This window comes from Lates calcarifer, linkage group LG23 (genome assembly GCF_001640805.2).
Source record: "Lates calcarifer isolate ASB-BC8 linkage group LG23, TLL_Latcal_v3, whole genome shotgun sequence".
Taxonomy (NCBI): domain Eukaryota; kingdom Metazoa; phylum Chordata; class Actinopteri; family Centropomidae; genus Lates; species Lates calcarifer.
This window is the reverse complement of record NC_066855.1, coordinates 10,947,035-10,962,943: the sequence shown is the minus strand read 5'-3', so window position 1 is coordinate 10,962,943 and position 15,909 is coordinate 10,947,035. Positions and strand designations below refer to the sequence as shown.

Sequence of the window (15,909 nt, the reverse complement as noted above, 5' to 3'; positions counted from 1 at the left end):
AAGAGAGAGGGGGTTTGCTTATGTAAATACACAGCATCTCCTGCTACAACCAATCACTCAGACAGCTTTGAATGCACAGAGCTGCAGAGAAATAATCTATAGGATTATGGTATTATAACCACAAAAAATAAATGCAGCATAACCCATTAATGTTATTATCAATAGGAAATCAATCAATCAGAATCAGAAAAAAATCAGTGACATGCAGTACTAAGTTAAACATACTGGAATAAAAAGGCCTATTGAAATGACAATATCGTGTATCATATCAGGCCTTAATGTGTCCATCTTTGGACTCCATATCCCATTTAATATTGAGTGAAAGCAGTGATGTCACTTTAATTTATTATTTTTTTCTGAGACATGCACCAGCTTTTTGTAACCAGTAGATGTCACCCACATGTAGCATGTGAAAGCATAGCATGGACTGAGAGCAGCTGCTCCTGAGTGAACTCAACCATAGCAACTGACTGATAACAGACAGTATGGAAACCAGCCTTTTTTCAAGGTTACTAATAAAAACTGAAGACTTACCAGTTATGACATGAGCTTTAAGTTTCACCTTTGTTTTTAACCTCAAAACTCCTCTTCATTTTTCCTACTTAAATCGAACCACTAAAAGCCAACATGAATAAACAATAAACCAGATTTCTCTGGGGTTTAATAGCCATGAATATTTCCCATTCGCACTTGGGAAAAAGCAGCATTTATTTGGAGTTGTGGAAGTAATTACACTATGGTTTATAACATAAAACATAATGCTAGATGATTAAAACCTCAAGATTATAGAACAAAATCAGCACAATTAAATCATCAAATTCTTTTATTGAGAAACAAATCCCCAGTTCCTTATTTTTAAATTTTGATGTGAATAATTACAGTAATGACAAAGAGAAGACATTTATGGGAAATGCCAACTTTTGTGTCTTTATTGTCGTTATAATCTTACTTGGAAAATGTTCATGAACTCTCTGAGATAAAGGTTATTAATACATAAACCACAAATACCTACGTACTCTGACATGTATGTTATTTGAAAATGATATTACAGTGTTTCTGATTTACAGTGCTGAAGAAGTTTGTGTCGTTAAGACATTTTACCACTCTTTTTTTTTATCTGTGTCCCTCAAGATAATAACACTGGGTTACTGTGTTGTTGTGACCCTACAGCTTTAGGTCTTCACGAGGATGGGAGTGGACAGCCATGGACCAGACACACTGTCAGTCACTTGTCACTCAAGCATTTTTGGTTGTCTCACTGAAAATTGAGAAGTTGTGCAGGGACAGTAGACTGTAGCCCAATGGCAATGGTAAGCCTGCTCCGTTTTCTCCTCTCTCTCTCCTTCTCTCACTCTCTTGTCTTGCCCCATCTTCTGGCCCCTCTCTGCAATCTGTGCCTCTGCCACCTTTGGCACCATCCCGCCCACAGGCACCTGTGCCAAGCCTGGCAACCCAAACCAAGACGCTCTGCTTAGCTCAGTTCAAATGACTCGTTTAGGCAATTGCACCCTGACTCTGATCTTTATGGCGGGTCCCTTATTTATCCCAGGCCTTTGTGTGGACCCAGTAGTGTTTTCGGTCTATTTTGCTGTTCTTGGAAACTTGGCCTTTCCTTATGACACTTCTATAGGGATTTAATGTGTTGAGTTGTTCCTTTTTAGTCCATTTCTCACTAAAACATTTAATTAATTTTCCCATAGGGCTTATGTGGATTATTTGTAGGCTTGTGAATCGTTTTTTTTTTTCTTATCCAACAAAATCATTAGCCTATAAGTAATCCTATAACAATCCATCTGGAGGATTCTCACTTTGCTGTAGCCTAAAATTTGAATGATATCATTGTAAGAATATAGTATCACAGGATTACTATAAATATTTCTCATAAGGGGATTGTTTCCCTAAACCTCCTATATGAGATTAACCCCGTTTTTTCCTAAAGATGGAGGCTAACAGAAGTGGTTTGAATCCAGTGCGGGTTTTTTTGTGCCATTCACTCCTTATTTCATTTTCTCTTTCAGCTCAGTGACAGATGGCGAGTCCCTCTCCCCCAGGGGAAGCCAGTCTCTGTGAATGCGGCCGCATGTCAATCACCGGCTCTCATGTGATGGCTCTTGCCAATGACGTGCCAGCCATATGGGCCTGGCATCAGAGCTGGTATGTAACCCACCCAGTCCTGCCTCTGAGGTGCCACACGGCTCCCTCCGCGCGTTTGGGGCTCGGGATAGCAGCGGCAGCAGCAGCAGCAGAAACAGCAGACAGATAGAGAGACAGAGCAGGGTGGCAGGAGAGAAAGAGAGAGAGAGATAGAGAGAGAGAGAGAGAGAGAGAGAGAGAGGTGTGCGAGAGCAAGAAGCACAGCGCCTCGCCTGCACAAGCATCCGTGCAGGGCGTGTGTGGATGCGATGCCCACCCGGAGAGAGATGGTGTAAACAAACCCGCTTCAACCCCGTCACTGAGCCCCACCACGGAGGTAGGCTATGCACATTTTCCAATCAGTTTTCAGAGCATCAGATAGAGATCAAGGTTTGTTTTCGTCTTTGTGTTAATGCCTGTTGTACGGTGAGGAGGGAAATTAGTGTTTCAGTTACAGAGATAATTTTATGCATTAAACCTGACTGTTTCTCCTCGCTGTCTTTTATCCATCTTTTTTTTTTTTCGCATGCGACGTGATCAGATCAGGTTTTTAATCTCCTCTCCTGGCTCTTTATCACTGGTCTCATCGAAGATATTGATCCGCCAGCGTTTCATTTGATAGATTTCCTTTCAATAAATCAATAAATCCACATCCATCCCTGATAGAAAGACTGCTCGAGCACTTTTGCTACTTATCATTTTCCCTGTTTTACCTTTGAAACAGGGGATTATTGTTATTTTATATTCTATCTGTGTGTGTGTGTGTGTGTGTGTGTGTGTGTGTTCCCTGCACGACGCGCTTCAGAGCACCGTGGGGGTTGAATTCTCAGTAGACATACACAGGCTAATTGACAAGGTATTGGTTGGCATTAATTACATTGTGCTTACAAGATTAGGGGGAAAAAAATACGTCCTTGGACTCCACGCGCACAGCTGAGCTCAGTATACTGGAAAAATATTTTTTATGGGATTATATTGGTTTTTAATTTCGATCTAATAAATAACTATTAAGTCCGGATTTACTGGTCAGTGTGAAACTATGAATCTAGAGGAGAAACGTTTCCAGTTTAAGCTTTCAAACTAATTCTGTAAAAATATTATGTTAAAACCTGGTCTTGTGAGTTTTTTTTTTTTTAACTGAGGTTTGATTGACCAAAAACCTGCATTTTCAATTAAGTAAAAGTGGAGAGGAATCGTTGTCTTTCAAACAGGTAATAATTAGACGGGCTAAAGTTACTCAAATAAAAATGTCAGATAACGTTTCGTCTGTGGCCTGTGAACCTGCAGAAGCTCTGGTCATTGAGCCATATTTCAATATCGTTATTATTTTTTCACTTCACTGAAATATCTATCACACAGAGTTAAGGGTATTTTGAATTGCAGAAATCTTCACAAGTGCGAGTGGGAGTCTTTTGGATAAAGTCCTTTTTTTTAAAGAAGCTGTTAAGTCAGAGACATAAAAATGTTTGGGGTCCTGTGGTCCAGTGTGCAGCCTGGCTGTACTGGAATTCTTCCAGGTTGGTAATTTATAGGAACGGAGGGGGGGGGACCCCGCACCCTTAATGCGTCCCTGGGGGGGGAACCTGCTGGAGCAGGCCAGCACCGTTCCCTGTGCCGGACTGCAGAAGGGGGGACAGACCGAGGCACATGTGGAGGCCGAGGGGTGGCCCAGACTGTTGCTATATGCGATTAGAATAACCTGATTTTATTATAACCTTTTAAAAAAATAAAGTTGTATTGAAATTTATATTCACTTTTTAGGGAATCTTTCCTACAGAAAGTAACGTCGAAGACAGAAAATAATATGTTTAAAGGTCAAATTTTATGTAGCAAGTTCAATTCAACCTTATTTGAATTAAACGGATTCATGTATGAAAACTGTGGCTTCAGGTTTTCCACATAAGCTTTCAAAATCTTGGCTTTAATCAGTATTTTATTTCTCCAGACAGTCTGTGGCTGTTGTTACCTGGATGTTGGCCTTATTGGAACTTGTTCCCTAAAAGATGAGAGAAAGATCGATTGTAATTTATGTAGATAAATATGAGATATTAAACTGGAGAACAGTCTGTGATCGAAAAGCTGTGGTTCCAGGTCTTTAACAGGGACATGAAACGGTCTGAAGAAGTCTTGGCCTTCAGTTGTAATCTCACTGTTAAATAGCACGCACAGTTTCAACTGTGGATTAAACGTTTACAGGAAAATAAAGGTAAAGAACATATACAGCCTAAGGCCTTGTGGGACCTCCCTGAGGCAGGCTCCCTCGCTTCACAGCGCACCCATGGGTGCGTAAACAGCAGCAGGATGAGGAACAGTCCAGCTCAAGTGTTGTTCGTCTCTTGCAGGTTGCTTGCCACAATGTTGAGCCGTCTGTTCAGCGAGGTGCTGCCGGACGTCCAGAGGCTCGCGGCTGACTGGGTGGAGGACAACGAGAGCGAGGACTGCAAGGCCAAGGACGATGAGCACGAGCCCTGTCACCTCGGGGAGGACGACCTGGACGAGCCGCAGGAGGGCAGCAGTCGGGCCGAGTCTGAGATGGCCGGCGACGACGACGACGAGGAGGACGACGAGGCCGAGGAGGAAGAGTGCGGAGACGAGAACAGCGGAGACAAACCCAAGAAGCGCGGCCCAAAGAAACGGAAGATGACGGCGGCGCGCGTGGAGCGCTCCAAATTGCGTCGACTGAAGGCAAACGCGCGGGAGCGCACGCGCATGCACGACTTGAATTCTGCGCTGGACAATCTGCGCAAAGTGGTGCCGTGCTACTCCAAAACCCAAAAACTCTCCAAGATTGAGACGCTGAGGCTGGCCAAGAATTATATATTAGCTCTTGGGGAGATTTTACGCAACGGGAAGCGTCCAGATGTGGTGTCCTATGTGCAGATGTTGTGTAAAGGCCTGTCACAGCCCACGACCAACCTGGTGGCAGGCTGTCTGCAGCTCAACACAAGGAACTTCCTGACTGAACCGTGTTCAGACGGAGCCCGCTTCCACATGCCCAGCTCTCCTTTCTCCGTCCATCCCTACCCCTACCGCTGCTCCCGCCTCTCCAGTCCGCATTACCAGACCGGGTCCGGTGCGCTCAATTTGCGTACCCATTCCTACGGTCCTGGGTACGAGGCCGTGTACCCGCCGGGGGGGACGTCTCCTGACTACAGCAGTCCGGACTACGAAGGCCAGCACAGCCCCCCGGTCTGCCTGAACGGCGGACTGTCTGGGAGACAGCAGGAGTCCTCGGAGACAGACAGGAACTATCATTACTCTATGCATTACTCCGGACTGACCACGTCTCGACCCGGCCACAGCCTACCGTTTGGGCCCTCGGGTGCGCGCAGTGGCGGTGCGCACTCGGAAAACATTCCACCTTTCCACGACGTGCACTTGCAGCACGACAGGGCTCCTCCATACGAGGACCTCAATGCTTTTTTCCACAACTGAGCCCCTGTAACCAGCCAGACTTAATGACCTTCTAATGATAATCCTATAACGTGTAATATTGTCTGGAAAACAAGAGGAGCCTCTGAAAGGATGAGAGATGGAAGTGACAGAAAGAGTCCTCCGATTACCTTCTGTATTCTACTGATGTCATCCCTATACTGTTGTACATCCTATCAAAGTGTGTCCAGTATTATCCTGTATGCAGAACGAGTGCAATTGACATAAACGATGTATAGGCCCACGAGAAAAACATGTTATGACACAAACAACAGAAATAATAAAAAAAATGTTTTATAATTGTCTGAAATGATCGAACAAATCTTTTTGTGAACATCAGATGAACATTCACTCTCGGGCTGTGTGTGCAGTAGGCCCAAAGCACAGGCTGCCCTGATTCCATGAAATAATCTCACGTTAAAAGTATCTAAAAAACACAGGTAATTTTATTTGTTTGTTTGTTTTTTCCAAGCAAAATAAAATCCTCGTCTGAAATAATATCATCTGAAACCTTTGGCTGCTAAACTGTGATTTTATTTTTTTGTCTGAAAACAAATATGCTTCCTGAAGTGATTTCAACAGTCCTGTCACACATATTTTGACATACTCATCTTTTTGTTTATTTGAATTAAACACTAAAATCATTTTTCACATGGTTAAATCCCAGAGGAGCTGAAGCCTGTATTGTTAATGGATGACATAAATATGAAAGCAAATGTAAAAGTAATTTTGCTCATCTTGGTTTTCTGGTAAATTTTATCAGCCTGTAAACTGTGCATCAATGTGAAACCCTGAGTTTTATGTTTCTTTGAGACTTTGAGCCCTCTTGGCTGAAATATAGAATCAAAATGGATGATGATAGGAGACACACACACAAAAAGCTACATATTTTTTAAACTGATTGGGTATGAATAAGTGTCTTGGCCTGTTACATCTGAAATAGCTGAAGAAATCATATAAAACACTCTTTGATTTACAGCAATAATAATAATAATAAAATAATAATAATAATAGTTAATGATGTACACCTACTATTTGGCTAATGAGATTAATCACTTGGAATTAAATTTGACAAAATCCCTGTGCTGTAATAACCAAAGTAAAGACTGGATATTGGCCACAGATACAGAAATCATGAAAACATAACATCAACATAAAACATGTTACAGAAACTGAGAAAACTGTATCAACTCTGAAACACCTGTGAGGAAAAAAAAAAGTAAAATACTCCAGCTCAGAAATTAATGCAGCTGTGGATTATGAAATCACCTTGATCCTGCCAAAAGTGTGTAAAAGCACATTTCCTAGAGATCACACTGAGTTAAATTATTGAGTTAGTGAGGTTGAGATGCTGGGCATTTTATTCAGTCTGACCTAATCTGGACAACTGTTGGTTATACACAACAACAAGCAAGTGCTGGAACAAAAAAAAAAACTACAAATTATAAATGCTCATGTAAAGTCATTTAAAAGTGCATATCTGTTCATGAGTGAGCTGCCACTACGTAACTGAGCTATTTTATTTTTATTTGTCTTGTAGCATGCAGCAGCAGCTGAGCAGCACAGCGGGTGATTTTAAGCTAAAATTATCTATTTGAAACCGATAGAGAATTATAACCACAGCCTAAAGCAATGAGACACTTCACATTTGTTTTTTGCACCATGTGGTCTTTGACTTTAAGTTTTCAGATACACTCAGCAATGTAACTGATAAGTTAGAGAGAGAGAGCAAAAGGCCTCAGTCACCCAGAGCAGGAGACAAGTAGAAAAGTACCAACACTTGATATACTAAACAAACAAGATGAGAGGGATCAGTTTGTTTTCCAGCACAGTGAAGGCGGAGCTGAGCGTGGTCACAGCAGGTGAGTGTATTTGTCCAGCTGGTTAAATTATACACTTATAGTTACACTCGCATTAGTCCACAAGAATACATTAAAATAAAATGTGGATAAAGTCTGTCTGTTTTTTGTCCAGTCCTGGTTGCAAAAACTATTTTCATCTAATCTGCTTATTTGGCAGTTCTGAAAATATTAAGCACAGGTTATTCAAAATTGCAACAAAGGCATAAACCAGTCTAATATTTCTAATGAATGTGTGATGATTTGAGTGTATGCAGGCTAGATCACATCATTGGTGATTTTTCAGATCAATAGAGGAGCATAGCACCATCGTTGGACCACTGCCCTGGGTCCCATATGTTGTTGCAGACATCCAGGGGAAATCAGCACCGGGCACTACAGGGTGGAAACTGTCCCATCCAATGCTGACTGAGGCGAAAAACAGAACAGGAGACATGTAAGCAAATTCTACATGAAAAGGAGCTACACTGCAAAAAAAAAAAGAAAAAGAAGAAGAAAAAAAAGAAGTGCATTTATTACATTTAGAAGAAGTTTTTACATTTTTAATTCTATCTAATTTAAGCCAAAAAGGCCCATCTGACTCTTCACATCAGCAGAGGAGCTGGGCAGGTGCAAAATCAGGTGAATCAATGGCCCGTTGGTTTGCAATGAAGAAGCCCAGGGATGACAGAATGGACACACACACACACACACACACACACATGCACCCATACATGCACACACACCTCTCACCACTGATGATAAATTTGAAAGGCTGACATAATAATTGGAAAGGCTGCAATTTTTGTGATCGCCAAGGACAAACAAACAAAAGGCTGATTTTCATACAGTATATTTTCTAATCTTGCTTTTTTTTTCTGAAAGACTCTTCTCAAATAACAGTTTACTTTTATGTAACATTATCATTTGATATTAAAGATTAATAGCCCATGGATTCATGTTGGGTAAATGCAAAAAGAAAATTAAATTAAGATGTATTCCCATACAATTTTTTAAAATATATTGTAGCCCAACTTAACCAACATTAACAATTTAGAGATAATTAAGAATCTATTATATTGTAAACAACTAGGAAGGTTTTTATGAGTTAACATATAATTTATCTTAGTTGTCTAGGCCACAGTTATCATACAGTATGTGAACACTTAGTAAAACTGAGTTCTTGAAAATTGTCTCTCTCAGATGGACAGAATTTTACTTCAAAGAAAAGAGAGAGAGAGAGAGAGAGAGAGAGAGAGAGAGAGAGATCAGCTACTGATGGTCGTAGTTTGACTGAAACGAAAAATTTGTGAACACTTGTATGAGTGAATACCTAAAAGCGCGTGCAGACATTTTAGCATTTAAACATTCTCTGGGTCATGATTAGTCTACTTCAGTTCCCTGTCCCAGGTGAAGGGCGGGCCTCATGGGGTGGAGGGACAAGGTGAGAGGCACATTTCTGATTTTATTCTCTGCTCTAACCTCTCATTTAGCTCGTGGAGTTTTTCTTGTTTTGTTTTTTTTTCCTTCTTCTTCTTCTTCTTCTTCTTCTTTAGTGAGGAGGGGTGGCGTCTGGCAGAGGATTTGATGGCGGAGCGCGCGGTGCCAAGTCGCTAAATGTCTGAGCACCAGTAAAGCCAGAGCGACCAGTAAAGCCCACCATCACCAACCCCGGTGCCAGCTGCGCCACGTGGCAGCCAGGCGGCCCCTGCCAAAGTGGCCCTTGTGGGAGGGACCCAGTATTTCTTTCCTAATTCACTCAGCATCTGTTCATTATTCTCCGCCGTTAAGAGGAGGCTGAGTTGTCCGCACGCGCGGGGGCCCTGGACAAAAAGGAAAAGAGAGAGAGAGAGAGAGAGAGAGAGAGAGAGAGAGAGAGAGAGAGAGAGAGAGAGACCCCTTTCCCCACTCGGTCACGCAGTTTTGTAGAAGACCAGAGAGACACCGACGCGTGAAACTAATCGGACAGACCTACAGGGTTAAAGAGGTGGCTTTTAAAATCCTGTCAGAGGTTTCTGCCGCAGAATCTCAAACTGTGTGTGAGTTTTAACCGTTTAACTCACCTGTAGGTCAAAATTCATTTAGAAAATTCTATTTATCCAAAACCTAAGTAGGATTAATTTATTTATTATTATTATTATTATTATTATTATTATTATTATTATTATTATTATTATTACACAAATAATAATTAACCCTTTAAGAATCACATAACTGTGGATTTCGGGCAAAACGAATTACTCATGACAATTATGACTAATTCCTCATTATGATGTATTTATATAGTAGATATGGATGTGACCTTCCAGCTGGGCTGATACCGTCATAATGTAAGGCTTATCCTAAATATCTATGACAAATGCGCTTAACTGACGCAACTAAAGTCCATAAAATCAATTATCTGGGATCCTATTCAAGCGTAATTGTTCAAATGAATGTTTATAAAACACCATGCAATTACTATAATGAAATAATCCAGCACAGAAGCTCAGTGTAACTGCTTTAAAAGCGATCAGCTAAAAGAAGAGAGAAAAAAAATCGCAACACAAAGCAGGCCCAGGCCCTACTGTACATAAATCTCCATCTGGGGAGTTTTACTCCCATTTATCAGATTAGGTAAACATTTATTGGATTAATTATTTTGGGATTAATCTGGAAAAAAAATATTTCATTGGATTAATCAGAGTCATGATGATAACAGAGTGGATTGTTGTGCAGGAGAGGACAGTGACAGGGGCGGGAGGCAGGAATAAACTGGCTTCAAAACAACAATTTAAATATTTAAGGGTGAGTAACAATGCTCCTGCAGTGTGTGTGTGTGTGTGTGTGTGTGTGTGTGTGACAGAAGAAAGCCCCATGATGTATATGCAACATGTTTTATTTGTCACTTTCTCCCCCTTTCTCCCACACACACCAGTTGAGGAGAGGGCACAAAAACAAAAAACACCACTTAGACGGGCTCGTCCGGCTGCTCGTGGAGCTAAATTTGGGAGTCACCTCCACCACAGTGGGCATCGGGCGCCACTGCATCATGCTCAACCCACCTTGCACCCTCCCACCCATTACCACCCTGCCAGCCTGAGCGGCCACGCCCAGGCCCCTCTGTGAAAAAGAGATGAGGCTGGCATGGGGAGAAATTCCACTGCATCTGTGGAACAATGGTGGCAGTGTGTGTATGTATGCATCTGTGTGTGTGTGTGTGTGTGTGAGAGAGAGAGAGAGAGAGAGAGAGGGGGAGAGAGAGAGAGTGTGTGTGTGGATGAAAGAAGTGTACATCCCTGCTTGTGACTAACTGCCTTTGTGTGTTCCATACATGCAGAAGGTGTGAGAGTACCAGACCTCACTATGTTTTGGGGTTTTTTTAAGTAAAAAAAGATGCACTCACACACACACACACACACACGCACGCACACACACACACACTCAAACACACCAAAACCAAACCACTCACAGACTTGCTGTCGAGTATAAACACACACAGAGCCCACAAGTGAGGATTTGTCATGTTTGATGTGTGTGTTTGCCCCAAGTGTGCGTGTGCAGTATACAGTCTGTGTTGTGCATGGTAGGGTATAGAGGTTGTTGTCACTCTGCACAGATGGTGGGAGTATTTTTTATTTATTTATTTATTTATTTTAGTTGTGGGGGGAGTGTGAGGAAATGGGGGTGGTAAGGGAGAGAGGGTTGGTGGGGTGGGTGTGGGGGGGTTAGAGGAAAAGGGAAAAGAAGAGAGGCGAGGAGGAGGGCTGCGCCTCTGATGCTGCCATGCCACGGTCACGCGGGCAGCAGTAATTGGCCTCCATATTGAGGGGTTTTGCGGTGCTGCGGGGTGGGCAAACTCCCAGCTGGACCTGTCAGATGGTATTCAATCCAGCTCATTGCCCTCGCTCTCTCTGCTCCTTTCTCCTCTCTTTCCCCTCCATCTCCACTTCTTCTTCTCTGGTGCACTCGTTCCCTCTTTTTTGTTGTTGTTGTTGTTGTTGTTCCCTTCCCTCTCACTGCCCTTTTACCCATCCTCACTGTCGCCGCTTTCATCCCACACACAGTCTTACACTAAACCTCCTTCTTTTCTTTAATCACGCGCTCATCGCTGTTTTTTTTTCCCACTTTCCCCTCCCAGCATATCACTTTTTTTCCTCACCTTTCTCTTCTCTTTACTTTTCTTCTCTCCAGTTTTCTTTCTCACTGATGGCACGCGGTCACTTCTATCTAACACGTTCAACTTCTTAAAGTACATCACACCCTCGCCTAGCTTCTCCGTCGTTGGTCACCCACATGCACACACACACACACACACACACGCACATTTTCTTCACACACATAAACACTCCTCATCCAAGACACACAGAATCCCTACGACTGTGTCTACGCCCGTCACTCCAAATAGGGTGTTCTTGTTTTTTAAGCGTGCTGTAGAAGAGACTTTTTACCACATACTGATGAAGGTCAAGTTAGAGGTTGAGAAAAACAGCTGGACAGCTGGTCCAAATTTTTTCACTTAGGTATTTAACATGTAAATAACAGGGCCTGAGGTTAACCGAGAGGACATCAGGTGGGAAAAAGGTGGGGTCGTGTTACCGAACAAGACTAACTTAGGTCTGGATGTTTCTGCAATGAAACAGTGTTACATAATATGAAACAGTTGCATATAATTTTTGGATTCATAAAACAGAACAATAGATTTATAGGCACTCATTTCCAAGGTCCAAGTGGAGTGTATCATGGAATATGGATGAAGAAGTTACCTGGTGACTGTGAGTTTAGATCGTCCGCCCAGGTGGAAGAATTTCACTGCAAAATTGAGAAGAGTATAGAATTGCTTCCTTGCTGTTGTTAACTGTCAGCATGGTTAAATCCAATTATTTTCAAATACAAAGTAAAATGTAGAGAAAACAATAAGTTAAGTGCCTTGCAAATGCATTCAAATGATTAGTGTGTCTTTAGGCTCTAACTCTCCGGGGAGTTTTCTCATATATAGGGATTTGATTGAGAGGTAAAGCAGGAAAAATGAAGACAAGAAATGTGAAAATGCGATGCAGGATATGTACTTCAAAAGTAGATTTCATTACGTCAGAGACCTGCTTGTAAGCACAGTAAAACAAGTGTCTGCCAGATGTGTAGATTTCATTTAAAGTTCAGTGAAACAGACCCACGCTGGCCACTGACCATATGTTTCCACAATGTCCCACTCACAGGAGAGAAACTACCTGCATGACCTTGATGGGAGAAACTCGGCCTTTCGGTGTTCACCAATCAGACTAGCACCAGCACCAAGGCAAATGTAGCACTTTATATACAACACAATCTTTCATGGGAAAAAAATTCATAAATATTTTATTTTAACTGCAGCAACAACAATTTTTCTAAAAGTGTATGAAGATGAATGAGTCGGTAACAGCTCCAGATTAAGGGTGAGCAGACAAACAAAGTCGCCACCTATGGAAATTTACACCACTACCACCATGGCCACACAGATATAGCTAGAACACAATCCCTGTGTACTGGAAACATCATTCAAAATAACAATAAAACAAACTAAAGATCAGGAGAAAGAATAAAAGATAGCAAGATTACTGTGTTACCATTTGGCCATTGAATTTTAGATCGCCGTCACCAGCGAGGCTCCAAGCAGTCTTTTTAATGAATAGACAGATAAGAAATAGAAAATCTAAATAAAGAAATGAAAATGAAAATAACTGCCTGTTTTTGTTCCTTATCCTTCCTGTAGAGCTCGTGGCATCACCAGTGTGTGTTTCTGCTGGTGTCTGCTGCTTTGAGGAATCAGCAGTGTGGGGTTGTAATGGACTAATGAACAGCTGTCACTGAATTTAAACACTCTCTCACGCATACAGAGACTACCACAGTCTCACACATGCAGATGCTCACAACACACACGCACGCACACACACACACACACACATACACACATGCATCTTTTTAGTCGCTGGCCTTGACTTAGCAGCCACCCGCAGGTTTCGACTTTGTGTGGGTCTGACCTCTAAGTGTGCATTTGTCCATGTGTGTATTTTACTTGGTGCGCATTTGTTTGCTGATCAGAACAGGTCAGGTAATGATGCTGATTTTAAAAATGTTCTTTATCTTTATCCTGTATTTATTTTATCAGAGGTCTGACACAGTGTCTTTACACATTCACATGTTTTAAGTAAAATCACAGTCATGTGTGTAATAGCTGTTTTCACTGAATTGTATTTTTTCCTTTACTTTTACACAGTCCACCTAACTTTCAAATTTAAATCTATGGGATTTTAATTGTAGCTGTAACTGTTGTGTAACCAGTATTGTGCTCCTCCTTCCCAGAAGCAGTTAGTACGGAGGCTGTGGAATAGGCTCTGGCTGTGGCGAAGTTTTACGAGTTTGCAGTTTGAGTGTTTTTGTTTCTTAAGGTAAAAAAATTGATAAGGCAGGGTGACTCAGTAGTTACATAAGATTTTCAGTGATTTCAGCATGTTTAGAAAGTGTATTACTGTATGTGAAATTTCTAGAGAAGAGTTGAATGAAACAAATTCAAATTTTATCTGTCATGCTTTTGATTACATAATCCTGTGTATAGATGTAGGGCATTCAGAGATGAATGAGCATTTTTATTCTGATTATGATGAGTATGCCAAAGCCTGGTATTTGAGCTGTACTAATAGAAAATGACGGTCAATCATGTCCTGATAATTAGTTGGTATTGTTGACCTTTATTAACATAATGTCAGCTCTCTCATGATGTTTATCAGAAGTTAAACCTATATGTCACTGCCTTTCTCAACCTTGCAACCATTTCCCTTGAGTCTGTGCCCACTTCTCTACTCTCTCCTCTTCTTTTACATCCTTCTCTCCACCTCATGTCTGTCTTTTCCGCTGTTTGTCTGCCGATCCGTCTCCCTCGACCCCTCCTTGGATGCTAAGGAGGGGTAAACAAAATGGAGTGTGCCTCCCAGTGGCAGCCTTGAGATGAGGTATTGACATAGCAGCCTGCGCCTGCTTTCTTCAGATTAAAAGAGATTATCAGAAGAGGAGTGAAGAGAGGAGCTCTTACTTCCCATCACCGCATGGGAGGCGGGGGAGAAGGAGGGGGTCATCCACTGAACGAAAGGGAGACTTGAGGGTCGCATAGAGACATGCTGATATTGAACACATGCTCATGCATATGCACACATGAATGCATCAGCGTATATACAAACTTAAACACTAGCAAAAGACTGGTATTACTGATGTATCACCTTCTCTTAATCCAATAAAAAATGCTTATCAGTGCTGTGTAATATGTGATGACATAGGATACATAGACATGATTGTCACATGTCATTAGTATAATGTACAATATGTATGTATATGTTTAACTTCAGGATCTGACCTTGATTTAAAACCCCTTAAGGAGGCAGTAAATGCTGACTTCCAAAGAACAACTTCAAGCACCAGAAACTAAAATACACACATACAAGATAAAATAATGATTTTAGTGGGGCTACCTTTTTGTGAATATTGATATCTTTTAATAATAAGGCTGGTTATATTTCATTTCATATTCCTCTCACTGTCAACAAATCCAAAATCAAAGCCAAAAGCAACAATCAGTCTATGTATCAATACTTCCTGTCTTCCCTTCCCGCTCTGTGGTCCTCAGTCCCACTGAAGATGTACATTTTTAATAAAATGGGTCAAAAATACACACTTTTATTTTTAAATAAGGTTCTATCATTACTTAAAACAGATGGGCACTGTAGTTTTTAGCAAATATTATTCAAACAGGTGTAAACTGTGTTAGTGTTGGGAACTATTTTCAGCCGTGGATTAATACACATTTAATTTTCTAGTAGATCCCAGTGTGTATGGGATTGATTTAAAATGAACTACAGTGCCCACGTTCTTTATCATGAAGGTACATATCAACCAGTGCGACAGCGTTGCATTTTTAATGATTTTTGGATAACAATGGAGGTTTATTGCTCGTGGTAAGCTATATCAGGCTACACACGAAATACTTGTTAGCAGAACTGTTTCATAATTGGTATTGATCTGATTGATATGCATGGGATTTGTTGGGTATGACAAAAATAGAAAATATCACTAGACTTATCCTTTAACTCGGCCCGTGATGGAGTCAGAAAAACACGGGCAGTCACAGCAGCAGTTCGTTTCAAGAGTGACATGGTTTGAAAAATGAAAACCAGTCAGCGAATGGGCAGCCATCACAGTCAAACATCAGAGCGAATGAGGAAGTGCATCTGTATCCACCAGGATGAATAAATCAACACTTTCCCCTGAATTAATCTCTCTCAAGTTGAAATTTTATTACAGATGAGCTTGGACATCTCCATGGTAACAGGAATTCCTGCCATTCCCAAGTGGTTTTACAACCGGCATGTACGGACTGACAGTGTGACATGCTTTGCACACTGCATACACTGTGCACCTGCACTGGTGTACAAAAGACACAAAAAACTCACTAAATGTAGACACACACACACACACACACACAAACACACACACATTCCCA

At 41.5% G+C, this 15,909-nt stretch overlaps 1 protein-coding gene across 1 annotated transcript; it reads left to right on the top strand.

Annotated features, from left to right (window-relative positions):
- Positions 1-1,695: 1,695 nt before the first annotated feature.
- Positions 1,696-6,377, top strand: LOC108901730 (neurogenic differentiation factor 2). Its single transcript, XM_018703342.2, has 2 exons — positions 1,696-2,470; positions 4,476-6,377. The coding sequence occupies exon 2, from the start codon at positions 4,489-4,491 to the stop codon at positions 5,566-5,568; it is 1,080 nt and encodes a 359-aa protein (XP_018558858.1). The 5' UTR covers positions 1,696-2,470; positions 4,476-4,488; the 3' UTR covers positions 5,569-6,377.
- The last annotated feature ends 9,532 nt before the right edge of the window (positions 6,378-15,909 follow it).

What these genes read in the sequence shown, in the direction of transcription:
- LOC108901730 (XM_018703342.2), top strand. Translation starts at nt 4,489, where the DNA reads ATGTTGAGCCGTCTGTTCAGCGAGGTGCTGCCGGACGTCCAGAGGCTC.